This window comes from Nannospalax galili, unplaced genomic scaffold (assembly GCF_000622305.1).
Source record: "Nannospalax galili isolate Female #2095 unplaced genomic scaffold, S.galili_v1.0 scaffold72, whole genome shotgun sequence".
In the NCBI taxonomy this organism is placed as follows: domain Eukaryota; kingdom Metazoa; phylum Chordata; class Mammalia; order Rodentia; family Spalacidae; genus Nannospalax; species Nannospalax galili.
In genome coordinates this window covers 1,848,608-1,867,235 of record NW_008336933.1, presented here as the reverse complement: position 1 = coordinate 1,867,235, position 18,628 = coordinate 1,848,608, and the positions used below count along the sequence as shown (strand labels likewise).

The window sequence follows — 18,628 nt, the reverse complement described above, 5'->3', positions numbered from 1 at the left end:
TACAAGGAACCTAGGGGATAAAGGGAAAGAAGGAGCTCAAGAGAGGTAGGAACATAGGAGAAGGGTATTAGTAAGGGAGAAATGGGGAAAATGGGGGCACCTTAAATGGTGGAAAGGTTAGTCAATGCAAGAGATAAATAAAGCCTAGCTAGTTTTAAAAAACCAGAAGGAACCATAGTAGTCCAACAACCTACTGACAAATTATACATACAACTAGATCAAAGAATATAATATAATATATGTCTCGGCCTGTGCAGCAATGAAGGAAACATGGTCCAGGGATTGTGGTATCCACATTTCGCTGGCCAACCTACTGACAAATTATACATACAACTAGATCAAAGAATATAATATATGTCTCGGTAAGGTTTATCTGAGAGTGTTAGGTCTTCATTCTTTTAAGAGATGCTGCTATGAATTTTGAAATATCTCCTCACTCCAAACTACAACCTTACCACCTGTGCACAGCCTGTGCAGCAATGAAGGAAACATGGTCCAGGGATTGTGGTGTCCACATTTCGCTGGCCGTTACTGTGCTTTTGACATGGCAGTGTGGACAGTCCTCCTTCATGCTGTGATGTCTTAACGTGGCAGATGATCAAAGCAGTGAGGCTTCTCCAAATCTTTTCAGAATGCCATTCATCGGTGCCATTTTGGAACACTTCTGTGTGTATAGATTCAGATTAGTCTTCGCACTTCAGAACAGGTCAGCTGCAATGAGTTCTGGTTTCGTTTTCCCTAGTCTTTGTCTTGCCTTCATTTGTGTGTGGGGGGGGTGTTGTACATTTGTATTTGTGTAAGTTGGTTTGCATGCACATCTGTGTGCACGAGTGTACTGAGGCCAGAGGTCATTGTTGTGTGTCCTTCTGTGTCACTCCTCTTCACTTTATCTTCTGAGACAGGGTCACTCATAAAACATGGAGCTCACTGTGTGCAGTACTAGCTGGCCAGCCCCAGAACCCTTCTGTATCGGTCTCCCCAGTGCTGGGATTCCAGGCATGTGCTGCCATGCCCAGTTTTTGTTTTTATTTTAGTGTGGGTTCTGGGGGTCTGAACTCAGGTCCTCAAGCTTGCTTGGCAAGCAGTTTACTGACTGAGCCATCTCCGCAGCCTGTTTTACCACTGTTTTTGAGAACTGAATTACTTCTTTCTGTATACATAGTTCTGGGTTGATAGTTTTTCTTTCAGCAATGTGAAAATGGCATTTGGAAAGCTAGGTGAGCGTTCTGCATTCTTCACTCTGTGGACCTTTCTTGATTATGTTCCTGGTGGGTCAGGAAGAACTTGGCTATAAACTGCTGTGGCTTCCTGTTTCTTACTGTTGAAATTCTAATCTCTCCTGCTCTGAATTCAAGGTGGAGAGTAACCTGGTTCCAGAATGCCTTTCCCATGTGTCCCCTGCTCTGCTGATGTATGCACAGCGGGACTTGCTTACTGGTGCTTTTGTGTATTCTAGGGATTTTTTTTTTTTTCCTGCATAAGATGTTCATAAAGTTTGCATGACTTTTAAGTGCTTCCCTCTGCTCCCATCCAGATGTGCTGCCCCAGTCCTGCCTTCATTTCCTACATAATGCATTTGTCCTCACTCCTCCCTACTGCACGATTACACCTCTTCATTGCACTTTTGATTTATCTGTCTTGCATTGCATCCTCAGCCCCCTTCTCTGTACTGACTTTAGCTTCCTTTCACGCTCACCCAGCCCTCACAGCCTAACGAAATCTGCCTTTTTCCCTTAGAGCACCGATAGTAGCCTACATCTGGTCTTCTTTCTTTTCCAGCCAGGTTCCCAGGAAGTGCTCTGCCTTGCTGGCCTTGTACTACCCCTTGCCTCCTTTATGCTTTCCCTGTGGTTTTGACCTCTGGAGCCCTCTGAGGTGGTTTTGACCTCTGGAGCCCTCCGACCATGCTCTCAGAGAAAAGGATGTCCTTATCAACCCATGGGGGGAATGTCCCCGTTCCCATGACCGCCAAACCTCATGCTCTCCCCTTATTCTATCCTGTGAATTTGATATCATCATCCACAATTTCTGTGTGAGATTCTCTCAGCTCGAGTTGCCCAGCACTTCATTTCACAGGTCTCTTCATATCTCTTGGGCTCCGTCCTTGTTTCTTCTCATTTCTAGCTCACCCATAAATACAGCAATTATCCAGGCTTCTGATGTCAGACCTCTTCTCTCCACAACATGTTCTCTTTGGCTGATCATTTATTTACTTTTGTAAAAACAGCTCTTACTATGTTATTCCCAGATCTCTGCCTCTAGCCCAGACCTCTCTCTAGGGAAAGCAAAGAATGTGGATATATACTTCACGCATCTAATTTTCAGATTGCTGTGTAATCTTAGTAATGATTTTAAATGGTTCTGTAATGTTATGCTAACTGGCTATGCCATAATTAACCCCACACTTTGCTATTGAAAATTACTTGTCCTGGTTCTCTAGCTGCAGTTCACAGTTCCATACGTGCGTATTGAGTCTGAGGTTCTCTGGAATGGAAAGTGAAAAGACTTTTTTTCTCCCTCTTAGACTAGCTCAGTACTCCCATATAAAGACAGGAAACCTCTGCAGAATCCTTGGCACTCTCTGTAGGCTTTTTTGTTTTGAATCTGTTAAGCCACTCTGACTATCCAAGCAGCCCTTTTGCTCTGACACAGTCACTGCCCGACAGAGCCTTCTGATGTTCCTCGGCTCCTCACCAGCACCATCCCCCTTCCAAGCACCCACCATAGAGACCCAACAAAATCCAGAAAGAATGAATGCAGCTGGGAAAAGACTTAGAATGGCTCTCGAGGGACTGCCCCACCTTATTCTCATGCTCTTAGCCAAGGCAAAAGTCTTGAGAACTTGAGAGGCAGACAGTTTCAGCCTTCAGAATAACATTCTGTCAGTGACAGAAGTGGTTTTAAGCATAGACGTTAATGATATCATAAATTCATTATAACAAGAGCTCAAACTTGACAAAATGAAATTAGATGAAATGGGAATTAGGAAACTAAGGGAATAGAAGAACAAACAGCACTACTCCAAAGCTAATAAATAAAATCAAAACAGAAAAGAACTTAAGGGCTTGAAAATGAAATTGTTAGCATAAGGGAAAAACTTTAGGGAATTAAAAGCAAAACAAAATACAATCCAGACAGAGTAGAGATGAAAGCAATTTAAATCATCATCAGCATGAACCACAGTAAACAACTGATTGGCATTAAAAAAGAATCTATCCTAAAGAAAAAATTTACAAGAAAATATGTTGGAAGATACAACAGAAGAAAAGTTTCCTAAAATAAAGCAAGCTGCCAGAAGGCACAGGGGTGTGTAGCAATTTGAAGGGAATTTGAAGGGAAGAACAGTTGTATTGGCAGCAATCAGATATTTAAAACAATCACTGTAGTCAGGCATTGTGTCACATACCTATAATCACTGAGCATTCAGGGTCAACCTGGACTATCTAGTGAGACCCTGTCTCATAAGACAACAAATGGGCCAATGAGATGACTCAGTATGTAAAGGTGATTGCTGCCACACCTGACAACCAGAATTCTGTCCCTGAGCCCCACATGATAGAAGGAGAGAGCCAGCTCCATAAGTTGTCCTCTGGACTCCACTTGTGCACCATGACATGCACGTGCCCACAGACAGACACACGTGCGTGCCTAAGTAGATGAATAAAAGATGCAATAAAAACCTCTTGGAAAACAACCCAAACAAAATGTTATTTAAAAAGAGGGGCCTGGACTTGGGCTGGGCAAACTGTACTGGTGCATGGCTTTAATTTCTGCACTTGGGAGGCAGAGGTGGGTAGACCTCTGTAAGATCAAGGCCAGCCTCGTCTCCATGGTGAGTTCTAGGCCAACTGTTGCTACAGGAGGACCCTGCCTCAAAAAGAAAGAGGGGCTGAGGAAAGGGCTCAGTGAGTAACAGTGCTTTCTCTGTGAGCATGAAGACCTGAGTTCAATCCCAGCATCCACATAAAAGTCAGGCATCCATGTATACCTGTAACCCCAGTGTTGAGGAACAGAGACAAGAGGATCCAAGGGACTCGGTGGCCAGACAGTCTAGCCCAAATGGTGAGCCCCAAGTTCAGGGCTCTTGTCTCAAAAATTGTGGTGATGAGGGACAGGGGAAGATGCCAGTGTCAACCTCTGGCTCCCACATGTGCACACACAGTTGTGCAGACACACAATATATCTACAAAAAATTAAAATTAAGAAAATACACAAATGAAGAACTAAAAAGTTTCACAAGTAGATGAGAACTATAAACATTGACGAATGATAAATGAGCCAGTTTAAATCTAAAATTTTAAGATGTTCCTAAAAAAATGTTTTTCTCATCCTTAACTGCAGAAGAATTTTTCAGAAATAATATCTCATAAGGAAATACAGGTGTTTGGTAATTATGTTATTTTTTTCATTCTTTTGAGACAGAATCTTAGCGTGTAGCCCAGGATGGCCTCAAACTCACAGCCCACTTGCCTTGTCTCCCCTGGGCACTAAGATTACAAGCCACTCAGCACTTTACAAACAACTTTAATTTTCAATACAAAATCAAATTTTAATTTGGTAAGAATATTTTTGGCTGTTTCACCCCTGGTTTGAATTTTTGCAATTTTCTTTTCAATGCAAAATTAATGCACCATTTAATCAACAACAACAACAACAAAAATTTGACATGGTTATACATCTATAATCCTAGCATTAGGAGGAGGAGCCCAGCTGAGGCAGGAGGACCCCAAGTTAGGCCATCCTGTACTATATAGCAAGATCTGCCTTAAAAAATAACAGTTGAAAAACATAAAAGCTTCATGAGGAAATACGTAAAATAATAAAAGAAGCACGTGTTCAGCCAGGGCTCTGATGAGACTTGGCGTAGGCAAGGTGTCCGGTCCACATTCATCCCCTCCAGGTCACTCCTTGTTACCGCCTTTTGGGTTATTTTTGTAGCCTAGTAGCTTTCACTTTGTGATTGCCTGCCTCCTGATTTGTGGGAAGTAGGTAGGGAACTTAATCATCCTCAGGGTGATTACCATTCTTAGCTGCCAGGTTTGTCTGGAGGCACATCATTGACTTGGTTGTGTTCATCTAGAGAGGAAGCCAGCAGGAAAATGGCATTTCATAAAAGAGTGGATCAAAGTTTGAAAGTACTAGTACATTGCCCCCATTATTGGTTAACTGAAATATTTCAGTAGTAAGCTCCCTACCTTTCTGTCCTGATTGTGGTAAATGTATCTATAGTGGAATATATATATATATATATATTCTTTCATTAAGCTAATATATGAGAGATGAGCGTCACAACATGATAGAATGTTTTTATTTGATGTAAATTTTCATCCTCAATAAATGCAAAGTAGCTATTGTAGTGTAGATAGATGTTTTGGTCTAATATGAATTTCAAGTGTGTGCATTGCAACAGTTATTTGAAAATAATGAATTAAAGTATATGACTTTGCTAAAATGGTAATATAAGAATAATTTTTGTTTATATGCCCCAAAATCTTAACAAATGGAAAGCAAACTGAATTGTGACAAATAAGTAATCATTGCTCAGAAGCATAGTAGTTCACAGAACTTGTGGCTTTAAATGCCGACTTGTTTCCAGCACAGCTAGAAATGAGGAATGTCCTTTTTCTTCACTGTAATAAACTGACCTGTCTATCTTTCTGTTTCTTGCCTCTCTACTCATTAACGGCAAGACTAATGCAGTGGATATTTTGTTTAGTTAAAATAGTAATTTTTATTAAACCAAGTGCCATCACAATCTTACAACTTTAATTTTGTTGATGATAACCACAAAATTCACTTTTGTAATTTTCTGTTCATATAATTGCTGTAGGGATGCTTCCTGATTCTGCTGACCTATACGTGATCAGCAAAGATATATTCACTCTAAAATTATTACATAACCTCTCTTTTCATAAGAATGTCAGTGTTACTTATATAGAGACTTGCTGGAGATTGCTGTAAAAGCTTGTGAGTGGTGAGTCAGATGCCCACTGTAGAAAGTCTGACTTGCTCCTCCCTCCACTGGCCAATCTTCTCGGAGTGTGGCATCCACAGTGTCCGTGGTTACGTGTGCAATGGAGAAGACTATTCAGTTATGAAAGATCTAGTTCCATGACCAGGGTTCCTCCAGAAAGGAATGGAGTGTTCTAGAAACATGAACTGTGATCTCTGTGTGAGTGTTGCCACAGGTTTTTATTGGCAACCCCCTGAAAAAGGACAGTGTTAAGATGCAGCTCTGTTAAGAGGAAGCTTTCCTTAAACAACCTTCCTTAACTATCATAGCCCATCATAATAGTAATATTAGTTTTTAAGCAATTATTGGCATATGTACAATATTTACCAACTGGTTTTATTCCTTTTTGTTTTACTAACAGAAATCTTAGAGGCTGGTGTTAAAGGAACTTCCGAATCCCTCAAAGGTGTGAAACGCAAAAAGATTGTTGCTGAGAATCACCTGAAAAAAATACCCAAATCCCCCCTGAGAAATCCTCTTCAGACGAAACACAAACAAAATGTGGAAGCATCATCATTCGCTGTTCCACAGAGTACTTCAGAGTCTCACAAGAAACACAACTGTGTTCCTATTAAAAACAGGAAGCAGCTTACCAGGCAAAATGGGGAGACACCTGGGGTAACTGCTGAGGCCTCAAAATCCGAAGACTCTGCCTCCCCAAACAAGACCTCGTCTCCCCACCATCCGTCAGAACTGCGGAGATGGAGGTCCGAGGGCTCCGACCCAGTCAGGCTCAGTGTCCTTGATGGACAGCGGGACTCAAGCTCCTCACCCAGTCGAAGCAGGACTGACAACAGTGAATGTATTCCTCCTTTTGGTAGCGCCACATCCCCTTCCTATACACGTACCGCATTTGATGTCTTACTGAAGGCGATGGAGCCAGAACTGAGCACCTTGTCACAAAAGGGCTCATCTTGTGCAATGAAGATAGAAAAACTGAGACCAAATAAAACTGCACAGTCCCCTTCTAAAGTAACGAACAGTTCCTTAGATACCCCAGATCACATTTCCCAAGAATTTGTTGCCGTATCACAATGTTCTCCTTGTACCTCACACCCAGTACACGTGGCCTCCACTCTGAAAAATGAGCAAGCGGCAGCTCAGCCTGTATCTCATCCATACATCCCACAAGACCACCTTGTTTCCAAACCTACCCAACACAGTCAGCAGCTTCCAGGGCATTCAGGCTTCACAGGATCGTTGACGAATCTACAAACTCATGAGAACGCCAAACTTGAACCAGTTTATAATATAGCAATGACGTCAACTATAGGTCTCACATCTTCTAGTAGAACTCAGGTTACTCCAAACCAGCAAATGGATTCTGCCTCACCTTTGTCAATAAGCCCTGCCGGTTCCACACAGTCACCCCCAGGGCCAATTTATAATTCAACTCATGTTGCTTCTGTTGTCAATCAAAGTGTTGAACAAATGTGCAATCTTCTTCTGAGAGATCAGAAGCCAAAAAAACAAGGCAAATATATCTGTGAGTATTGCAATAGAGCTTGTGCAAAGCCTAGCGTGCTTCTAAAGCATATCCGCTCCCACACTGGAGAGCGGCCCTACCCCTGTGTGACTTGTGGATTTTCATTTAAGACTAAAAGTAATCTGTATAAGCACAAAAAATCCCATGCACATACTATCAAACTGGGTCTTGTCTTACAACCAGATGCTGGTGGTTTGTTCTTGTCCCAAGAGTCCCCCAAAGCACTTGGCATTCATTCAGATGTTGAAGACAGTGGGGAGAGTGAGGAGGAGAGCGCTGGAGACGGGAGGCAGAATGACCCGGGTGCCATGGATCTACAGCCTGTGCAGATAATGAAGTTATCAAATCCAGAAGCTCTATCCAAATCTGTACCAAGCAATCCAGATCATGTGGTTGGTGGCTTCTCAGCGCAGGACAGACCTTCTGAATCACAAGCCCTGATAGAGTTACCAAAAGTTGTGATCCACCCAGTCACTGTGTCCCCCTTAAGAACTGACAGTCCAAGGGTGGTCAATCCTAAGCCTGAACTTCCTGGCATACAGCGGCAGAAGGACCCTCATGTTGCAAACATACTGCCACATTCAGCTGGTGTGTCCTCTCTAGAGACTGAAGAGAAGGCCCATGAAAAAGGGGACATGAATCAGCCAGAAGGGAAGCAAGATTCTCATGGTGGAACGGCACATGCTCAACTCCAAAGGCAGCAGGCAACGGATGACCCCCAGGAGCAGCAGGGAAAACTGCTCCTGAGTCCTCGGAGCTTAGGAAGTACAGACTCTGGCTACTTTTCACGTTCTGAGAGTGCTGATCAAGCAGTGAGTCCACCGACTCCCTTTGTCAGAAACTTTCCCACCATGGACTCAGACCCAGCTAAGAGCAGCGGACCCCCTGCCCCTCGGATCAGTACCCCAGCACCCTCTGCTTTGCCTACAGGGGAGAAGCCATCGTTCTTACCAGGTCAGATGCGCCCACCCTTGGCAACTAAAACTCTGGAGGAAAGGATTTCAAAGCTAATCTCAGACAATGAGGCGCTGGTTGATGACAAGCAATTGGATAGCGTAAAGCCCCGGAGAACCTCTCTTTCCAGACGAGGAAGCATTGACTCCCCCAAATCATACATATTTAAAGATTCATTCCAGTTTGACCTAAAACCAATGGGACGGAGAACCAGTTCCAGCTCTGATATACCAAAGTCCCCATTCACCCCTACTGAGAAGTCAAAGCAAGTGTTCCTCCTGTCTGTTCCTTCCCTAGACTGCCTGCCTATTACAAGAAGTAACTCCATGCCAACGACAGGGTATTCAGCAGTCCCTGCGAGTATCATTCCTCCCCCTCACCCTTTGAGAGGAAGCCAGTCATTTGATGATAAAATCGGCACCTTCTATGATGATGTCTTCATGCCAGGACCCAACACTTCCATCCCCACAAGTGGACACCACCATCCGCTGGTCAGGCAGGCAGCAGTGGAAGATGCTTCAGCCGTTGAGAATCATGTTCTGGGTTCTGGGCAGTATGTGGATGAGAGCTGTCAGGGATGCCCAGCCACCAATGAGTCGGGGCCAGCCCGGAGCAAAGCAGCTCAAGCCCCTCACCTGGAGAAGAAGAAGTCTCATCAGGGCCGAGGGACCATGTTTGAGTGTGAAACTTGTCGAAATAGGTACCGAAAACTGGAGAATTTCGAGAACCATAAGAAATTTTACTGTTCAGAGTTGCATGGGCCCAAAACAAAGGTAGCTGTGAGAGAGCCTGAGCACAGCCCTGCAGCTGGTGGGACACAGCCCCAGGTTCTCCACTACAGAGTTGCAGGTCCCACGGGTGTGTGGGAGCCGACATCCCAGATAAGAAAAAGGAGGAAGATGAAGAGTGTGGGAGACGATGAGGACCTGCAGCCACGCGAAAGTGGGACTTCTCCAAGAAGCTCCGAAGGCCTTCAGCTTCAGCCCACCCTGGGCTCTGCACCCAGCCCATCTAAACACCCCACTGCCATGACAGGTGACCAGGTACACAGAAGCATCCAGCTGCAGAGCTCTCAGGTTCAGCTTGTTCCCCGGGGCCCAGAACAGGCCCTGGACCTTAAGCCATGTCCCATGGTTGAGCCACAGCCTAGTTTGGCGACCCAGGAGAAGGTAGAGGTAAAGAGACAAGGGTCTGGCGTCTCTGTCATCCAGCATACCAACTCCCTGAGCAGGCCCAGTTCACTTGACAAGCTGGAGCCTCTGGAAGGCGGTGCCGCCATCTCTTTCCAGGAGCCGAGTAGAACCGGAAAAGCTGGGGCTCTGCAAGTGGTGGGAATCTCCCCAGAGGAAGGTCACCCAACTCGGGATGCCATGCACCTTCACCAGCCTACACCATCAGACGCCCTTAGAGGAGAGTTCCAGGAAAGTTCCCGAAAGATTCCAAGTGAGCGTCATGTGTTAGGACAGCCCTCCAGGCTTGTCCGGCAGCACAACATCCAAGTCCCAGAAATCCTGGTGACTGAAGAGCCGGATCGAGACCTGGAAGCCCAGGGTCATGATGAGGAAAAGTCCGAGAAGTTCAGCTGGCCTCAGCGTAGTGAAAGCTTGTCAAAGCTGCCAACAGAGAAGCTACCACCCAAAAAGAAGAGGCTGCGGCTGGCAGAGATGGAGCATTCCTCCACTGAGTCCAGCTTTGATTCCACGCTCTCCCGGAGCCTCAGCAGGGAGAGCAGCTTGTCCCATGCGTCCAGCTTCTCAGCCTCTTTAGACGTAGAGGACATTTCTAAAGCAGAGGTGTTCCCCAAAATTGATTTTCCAAGTAAAGCAGAGTTTCTTTCTATTCCACCGGGCTCAAATACACTGAGTGTCCCTGGAAGTCACCGGGAAATGAGGCGTGCTGCATCGGAGCAGATCAGTTGCATGCCCACATTGATGGAGGTCTCCGATTTCAGAAGTAAATCGTTCGACTGTGGGAGCATGACTCTGCCCCAGGCAGCAGCACTTGTTGAATCACAGCCTTCCACATCCCTTTCCAGTGTAGGGGGCACTGGACACGTGCCTCTTTTAGAAAGGAGGCGAGGCCCCCTGATCCGGCAGATATCTTTAAACATAGCTCCCGATAGTCATCTGTCTCCTGCCAACCCATCTTTCCAAAATATTGTCCTTCCCTGTGTGAACACAGTGCCATTCCAGGGTCCTAGGCTCTCTGACCCGTCTCCGGTTGAGTTTCCTGCACACACCTTGCACTCCCGGACGCCAGCTAAAGATCTACAGGCAGAAATGTCAAGTTCCAGCTCTACTGACATCTTTGCTCCTCAACAGCTTTTTGGCATCAACTTGTTAAATCAAACCCCTACACCCCTTAGTCACCAAAACACACTGCTGCCTCTGCCACCGTCTGCACAGGATGTCAAAGCAGGTGCGCATCCCATGGTGTGTGCGTCTTCTGCAAACCAGGACTGCTTTGCTCCCAAGTACCAGCTTCAGTGTCAGGCTTTCACTTCTAATCCTCTGAATCCTTTGCCTAATCAAGTTCTTCCAGATTCAGCTGGAGCAGGTCAGTGTGTGGTTTCAGTAGCACCATCAACCAAACTAGTAGATCCCGAGGCTAAGCCGTGCCCTCGGCCAGCACTGGCACTTGTGCCACCCAGTAATGAGGTGCAGAAGGGGCTGTCTTCCTTCCTGCTGCCCATGCACCAGCACAGTGATGTCGCCATGTATTGCTTTGCCGCTGTCACCTCCCTGCCACAAATCTTAGTGACCCATGATCTGTCCAACACGCCAGTTTGCCAGACTAATCAAAGTGTAGTGCCAATCAGCGAAGAACAAAATTCCATGCCAGAACCACACAACCGTGTCCAGGATGCATTGCCAACACCAGAGAAAGAACTTGCATGCAAAAGTGTTCTCTCAGGGCTGGGCCAAAATGCTTCTGTTTCGGATTCCTTGCCCGTAATTCAGAAGATGTCTGTTGGTAGACTCTCCCCACAGCAAGAATCTTCAGCTTCAAGTAAAAGGATGCTTTCCCCAGCAAACAGTTTAGACATTGCCATGGAAAAGCACCAGAAGCGAGCTAAAGATGACAGCGGAGCTGTTTGTGCCACAAACATGAGACCCTCGGAGCCACCAAGCTCCAGAGCTAGCGAGGGCGCTAAGCAGAGGAAGCCAGTGTTGGTGAGGCAGCTTTGTACTACAGAGCCCCTCGAAGGAGTGATACTGGAGCAGGATGCTCTTTCTCAGTCTGAAAGTAACAAGGAGCCTGGGACTGCTAATTTGACACCAGGACCCTCCAAGTTTATAGTCACAGAACCTGTCAGTGAACTGCAAGAGTCTGAAAGCTCCAAGTCATCCATGTCTTTGACGCTTCCAGTGCAAAATTCACCTGTCCCTTCAGAAAGTGTCCCTGTTTCGCCTTTGAAATCTTCAGACAGTAACAAGGAAAGGGGGTCCCCAGGGGTTAAAAATCAAGGTGACAAGGTGGGCATCCAGGGGCAGAGTCAGCTCCTGACTCCTGGCCTTTCACTGTTCAGCAGTGCAGACACGCAGCAGCCATCATACCCCAGCCTCAAGACTGCAACGAGCTTTACTTGGTGTTACCTGCTAAGACAGAAGTCATTGCCTTTGCCTCAGAATGACCAGAAAATTTCAGCCTACACCGAGTGGACAGTGAGCGCCAATAACCCAAATCCACTTGGTTTGCCTACAAAAGTTGCCCTTTCCCTCCTTAATTCAAAGCAGAAGACTGGAAAATCACTATATTGTCAAGCAATAACCACCCATTCAAAATCAGATTTATTGGTCTATTCAAGCAAGTGGAAAAACAGCTTAAGCAAGGTACTTGAAATATAATTTATCTTCAAGTGTGGTTTGTGTCAGTTTCAACATATCTTGATACTTTCAGTGTCAGTATTTTAATTCTGAATGGCAAGTTGTACTGTGTGATTATTAGAGAGGAGCCTGACATGTTCTCCCTGGGAGTTACACTGTACAGTGTGCACTGATTCTACCTAAGTCTTTTGTGTGCAGTACCTTCCCTGGGTACTGATTGGCTGGTTTTGATTTACCCCTCAGTTAACTGTGGTAAGTCTCGGTGAAGTGGGAGTTATCTATTTGATCTTTCTCTTTACTGAGGAGTTAGCTGAGAGGAGATCCTGGTCATGCTCTGTGGAGCAAATGCAGGGCCATCGTAGCTGTGAGTAATCAGAGATGACTGTTCTGTCTTGAACTATACAGAGTCAGTCACATGGCCCCCTGCCCCTTTTACGATGCTCTGCTTTCTCCATGCCCTTTGTACCTGTTCCTCTGAGAGCCATTAGGATGGCCAAAAAGATTTGAAAAAGAACCCATACACTCGATGAGTTCATGTGGTCAAGATCTATCGTATAATTTAACATCATGAAACCATAACAATGAAGTGATTTGTGGAATTCTCATTAGAATAGTTACCTTTAGAAAATAGGAAAAAAATCATTTAAGTGATTAAATAGATAAGAGTATCATGGTAGGCTCTGGTTATTCAGAATTACTGATGAACTCTTTGACCTCTGCAGATTCACATAATACACACTCATAAACACTGATGAAGCTGTCAGTAAGAGAATATTTCAGGGCCAATGTTGAGTATAAGTCTTTATAGTTGTATTTATTTTATTTTTTTTAAATTTTATTATTTTTATTTTATGTGTATGCATGTATTGCCTGCATGTAGGTAAGTGCACCCATGTGGTGCAGTGCTCGAGGAAGTCAGAAGAGGCTGTTGGATCCCCTGGGACTGGAGTTACGGACGGTTGTTAGCTGCCATGTGGGTGCTGGGATTTGAACTCAGGTCTTCTGCAAGAACAACCAGTATTCTTAACCGCTGAGCCATCTCTCCAGCCCTAGTCTTTATAGTTCTAAAAGAAGGAAATGTCTAATACTGGCATTAGACAAAGGAGCTGTGGGTATAGAAGGTACTCCAAAGGTGGTGATCCTTTAGCTGAGTTGATGATGGTAATTATAATAGACCTTTCCTCCACAGTCTAGAGGAATCTGTAGATGCTATTTCATTCTCTTAAAACTCATCTTGAGGCTGAGCATGGTGGTACACACCTTTAATCCCAGTACTAGGGAGGCAGAGGCAAGCAGGTCTCTGATTTCCAGGTCAGCGTGGTCTACATAGCAAGTTCCAGGCCAGCCAGGGCTACACAGGGAGATCTGTCTTAAAACAAGGAAACACAAAAAGATAAAGGGAAAGTTGATACTGAATTTGGCATTGAAAAGAAGTTATAAAAAAAAAAAGTGATTGTTAAAGGGGAAAGTTAGGCAATGAGTGTGTGTATTCTACTTTGTGGAGAAGCTGGGCTGTTGCCTCCTAGGAAGAGGAAGGAAGCAGGTGAGCAGTATCGAAATCGCCATGCTCCCTTTCTAAAGAACTTTGGCCCACAGCCTTTCTTTCCACCTGCCACTGTCAGAACCCGGTCTTCCAAGTACTTCATCCAGGCAGCACAGAATTCCTTCCATGATGTACTCTCCAGTATTGCTAAGTCACTTTGTATGAAAGAAGCTCTTAATGACAGAAGCTGTGTCTCTTGTTGGATTTGGCCAAAGAATTGGAGCCTTTGCTGTTCACAGCTGACCTTGACAAACTGCTGCAGCCCTCTATAAAACTAGAAGGTGATATTTCCTCTAGGACTACTATATATTTTTATGTTCGTTACTCTTTTCCAAATATTTTATTATTATCAGGCCAAACTCTGACTCATCTGGCTTGGCTCTCATAGTGACCAGTATTCAGGGACCTTTTGAGAACTATTCTAAGGAGAAACCATGTTATAGTTCAAAGTAATGTGGTGGGAGAAGGTTCGAGATTTGGAAGTGGAGCTTCTGCTTTGCCTTTGTGGTGCTCCCAAGTTGAAGGGGATTCAGTGATGTTTCTGAGTGGCCTGAGACAGTATTCTGCCCAGAAGTAACTAGTTCTTTGTCATCTCCAAGGAAAAAAATTTTTAAGAAAAGACTTAAACTATATGACAGTGGTTGGTGAAGTAGCAGAGGGCCTATTTAGTTTGCTGAAGATTTCTCCCAAGGAGGGAGGATTATTTGAGCATGTCAGGGACTGTGGTATAAATACCAGGAAGCAAATCAATTTGTTATGGTTTAGATGGGAGAAGAGAAAGCACATGGCCTTGAATTCTGCTACCTCTTTAAAATATATTACATTGAGGCAACTACATGCTCTGTGCTTCGCTGTGCCTTAATTTCCAGGGAAACATCATCAGTTTAATAAAATGAGTTTCTCTTTTTGTTTTTCCCTTTCAGAGAGCATTAGGTAATCAGAAGTCCACAATAGAATTCAGCAATAAAGATGACTCTGAAATTAACAGTGAGCAAGATAAAGAAAACTCCTTAATCAAAAGTGAACCAAGAAGAATTAAAATATTTGATGGAGGGCAAGTACATATTTTATTCTTAAATGTACATTTAAACTCATTTTAAATGTACATTTGCTGTCATGAGTGAAGACTTGTCAGTGCCAATTTTATTTAAATGTTACAGGATTTCTTAACTTACTAATATAATCTTTCTGACAAAAAAATGTTAGTATTACATTAAATAATTCCATTTTGATAGAGAAAATGACTAGAAAACATTGTAGAACCTGAAGGCAGCTAAGAACTGAGTGAACCCTAGGCTTCACACTGACCTGCAGTAAGAGATGACTTGGTGCATGGTGGCACAGCGTTTAATTCCAGCTCTGGGGAGGGAGATGCTGGCAGGTTTCTGTGAATTCCAGGCCAGCCTGGTCTACATAGTGAGTTCCAGGCCAGCCTGGGCTACACAGTGAGCTGCTGCCTTAAAAAAAAAAAAAAAAAGGATGAGAACTGAGTTTATTGCCTATTGGTTGTCTTTTAGTATTTTATTATGAGAAAACAAGTTGTAAGAGCCAGTCTGAGGTAGACTGAAACTCAGAACTATTTCAGCATTTATAGTCACTGTGATTGAATTTAGCAATGAAAAAAAACTTTCAATCTAGTGTCTTAAATTTGGGAAAATATTTAAAAATTAACCATCATATTGAATGACTGAACAGAATTGGCTGTTAGAGCATTAAGTATGATAATGAAGATGGACGTGTTCTGTTTCTTATATATGCATTAAATTTTTGTAGGTTGTATATCAAAATTGTGCTTTATTTTTGAGATTGAATTTTAACCAATATTTTCTCAGATAATGCCCAATTTTCCTATTCTTGTTTTTTTTTTTTTTTCTGTAAATTAGATATAAGTCAAATGAAGAGTATGTATATGTCCGAGGCAGGGGAAGAGGAAAGTACATTTGTGAAGAATGTGGAATACGTTGTAAGAAACCTAGTATGTTAAAGAAACACATCCGGACGCACACAGATGTTCGCCCCTACCACTGTACATACTGTAACTTCTCCTTTAAGACTAAAGGTATGAAATGCATATTGCTGTGGTCCTTTCTGTTTGCATTTAGGCCAGAAAGCCAGCACCCAGCCTCACATAGTATTTTTCCAAGTCTGAGTAGCTTCAGTGGACCAAGTTACATCTGTCAGTGCTATAGCCTTGTTTCTATACCCTTCAGGGGAAATGTTTTCAATGGCAGATTTTGTGTGTGTGTGTGTGTGTGTGTGTGTGTGTGTTTGTGTGTGTGTGTGTGTATGTATACATAATATATGTGTAAATGTAATATTTTAAATGGATCAACTGCCCCTTTTTACATTTTACTTTCCAAATTATAGTTACAAAACACGATACCTAACATGTTTCAAGATACTTAGTTTGTACTGAAGAAAAAAAATTTTGTGACCACAAATAAATTCATTTGAGTCCTAAAAAAAGGATTTAAATAATAATTACAGCAGACTTAGAACCATTACACTTACAGCCGTTGAAGGCTAAGGCTAACAACCAAAAACTGAAAATTTCTACTAGTACATGCTTTTTAAAGAGCTCTCAGAACTAGTCATTAAAATTGTATTTAGTATCCTTCTGTACTATGTTTTTATTTAATCCTAAGCCTTTATGATGAAGTAATTTTACTCTGTACAAATTTTGTCTTATATATAAAATGGGCATACTATTATAAAAAATTTTCTCCTTATTCATGAATTATCACATAACAATCCATTAAAATTCTAATTTCATATACTATTCTCTAAAAAGTAAGACTTTCTTGAACAATGCAATGGTATTAGGGGGATACCTGACTGACATAGCAATATTGCTAAACATAACCATTTTTACATAAACTATATTCTTTTTGATTTTACATTTTTTTGTTAGATTGATTGTCTTCACAGTTTTTGGTAAAGATTACTCATCTCTTTAGCCAAATTTACTACATTTTTGGCCAGTATTTATTGCCATTTAAAGAAAGTTATAAGGAACAACTGCATAGCTTCAGATCAGCTCTTTTCAAGTGATGTCTGAAATAAGAGTGACAGAAACAAAGCGCTCTTCAGATCGCTTTGAATAGTTCTAGACTGCTTTAGGCAATCCAAGAGGCTGAGGAAGCCTCACTTAGGTGTTCTTTCCTCATGATGCAGACCCTTCTCCTGCTGGAGTTGGGGCAGGAGGCAGAAGTCAGAGTGATTCCTCAGTCTTGCATGAAGTCTAGGATCTTTTAACCCAGTTTACTGCTCTTTCATTGGTTTGATTTAAGAGCTGTTAGCTTACAGTGTGAGATCAGGAACATTTAAAAGGCTAACATTACTAATAGAAGATTACCATGTACAGAGTAATATTTCAAATACAAGAAGATCAAGGTATAACGTGAAATGAATAGTTATTTATAGAAGGAAGAAACCATCCTATAGAAAGTACAGTAGTGAAGGAACAGAAGACAGGACAGTTTAGAAGTAGAAAACCAAGTGAAATTACAGTGATTTCTTAGGAAGGAAAAATATATGCATCCTAAGTCTTGACCACAGTGAAGTAACCCAAAACATCAAGGAAGTCTTAGGTAATGCTGAGCAGGTGCTAGTCCAAGTCACCTGTTGGCAGCTTTCCTGTTCTGTGTTTCCCTGTTTCTCTAAGTCCATGCTGCATAACTAAATTCACATCAAATGTTGTCAGTAAGTCATGTAGAATTGCATGATATGTATTTGAGGCTATCCTAGGTAAGGGGACTGGTGAAAATAACAAATTTAGGAGTTCTCTCTTAGCACCATAGTTGTCATTTTTAGGTTCAGATTCCTCTCCAAAGTCTGTTCTTTCTGAATCTGTCTAAAGCAGATCTCATAGCACCTTTTAAAGGGAGCTAAATAACTGTAGATCCTTTTATTTTCCTTTTCAGTGGAGAGATAGATTCTGCTCAACTTCTTTTTTTAATCCAGCTTATCCAACTGTTTCTTACTGGATGTGTCTGACTTTCCACGGGAGAAAATAGTAGTGCCATGGCATGCTCCAAAATGTACACAAATATAGCAAAACATTGTCAAGGAATCTTCTGTAGTGGTTAGAGCTTAGGCTTCTGGTGCTAATGCTTGTGACTCTATAACTCATCATTTGCCCTTTTGGTTTATTTCATGAGTACATTTTCAAAGCAGTTTCAATTGATTATTTCCAGGATTCTTTAAAGATCAGTCAACAGAAAATACTTGCTGAGCTTGCATCTCTGCAAGACTGCCCCATTTATACCACAGAAAGTTAGACTTGTGTAGCTCTGGGATCAGAAACAGCCTCTTATGCTTTCCAAATATTTCAGATAAATGTTTCAGTCTACCAGGAACATCCCCATTACAGTAAAACATATGGTTTATTACATTGTAGTAGATAAGTGAATTTAAGTATGCACATCCTGCACATGTAAATGCATGTGTTTTAAATTATTGAGGAAGTTGATTAATGATAATAGCTCAAGTTGTGAGAAGATATTCATATTAAAACTTAAATTTGCAAATTTGTCTAGGTACAGTTATATATCAGCTTCTTAGAAAGCAGATTAACTTCTATCTGGCTGTCTATCCAGAGAACCAAAGCTGTTTTGAAAATTAACTGTTAGTGGACCTTTTAATTTGTTTTATAATACTGTTATTACTCTGAAAGCATTTTGACTTACAAGTAGAAGTCTCAGCTACTGTAGAATGGCTTAAGCATTTAAAACTATTTAAATGTGAAAACTTTCAAGTTCATTCAGAAAAGTAGAGATTTGTATAATAGACACAATGTGCCCATG

General features: G+C 42.6%; 1 protein-coding gene across 3 annotated transcripts in view; it reads left to right on the top strand.

Moving 5' to 3' along the window:
- Nucleotides 1–18,628, top strand: part of Hivep1 (human immunodeficiency virus type I enhancer binding protein 1) — a 166,523-nt gene that overhangs the window by 116,479 nt on the left and 31,416 nt on the right. For all 3 annotated transcript variants that reach the window (XM_029562830.1, XM_029562829.1, XM_029562828.1), the window contains exons 4-6: nt 6,375–12,286; nt 14,747–14,877; nt 15,707–15,882. In XM_029562830.1, the coding sequence (XP_029418690.1) occupies nt 6,375–12,286; nt 14,747–14,877; nt 15,707–15,882 (6,219 nt within the window). The remainder of the gene's footprint in view (nt 1–6,374; nt 12,287–14,746; nt 14,878–15,706; nt 15,883–18,628) is intronic.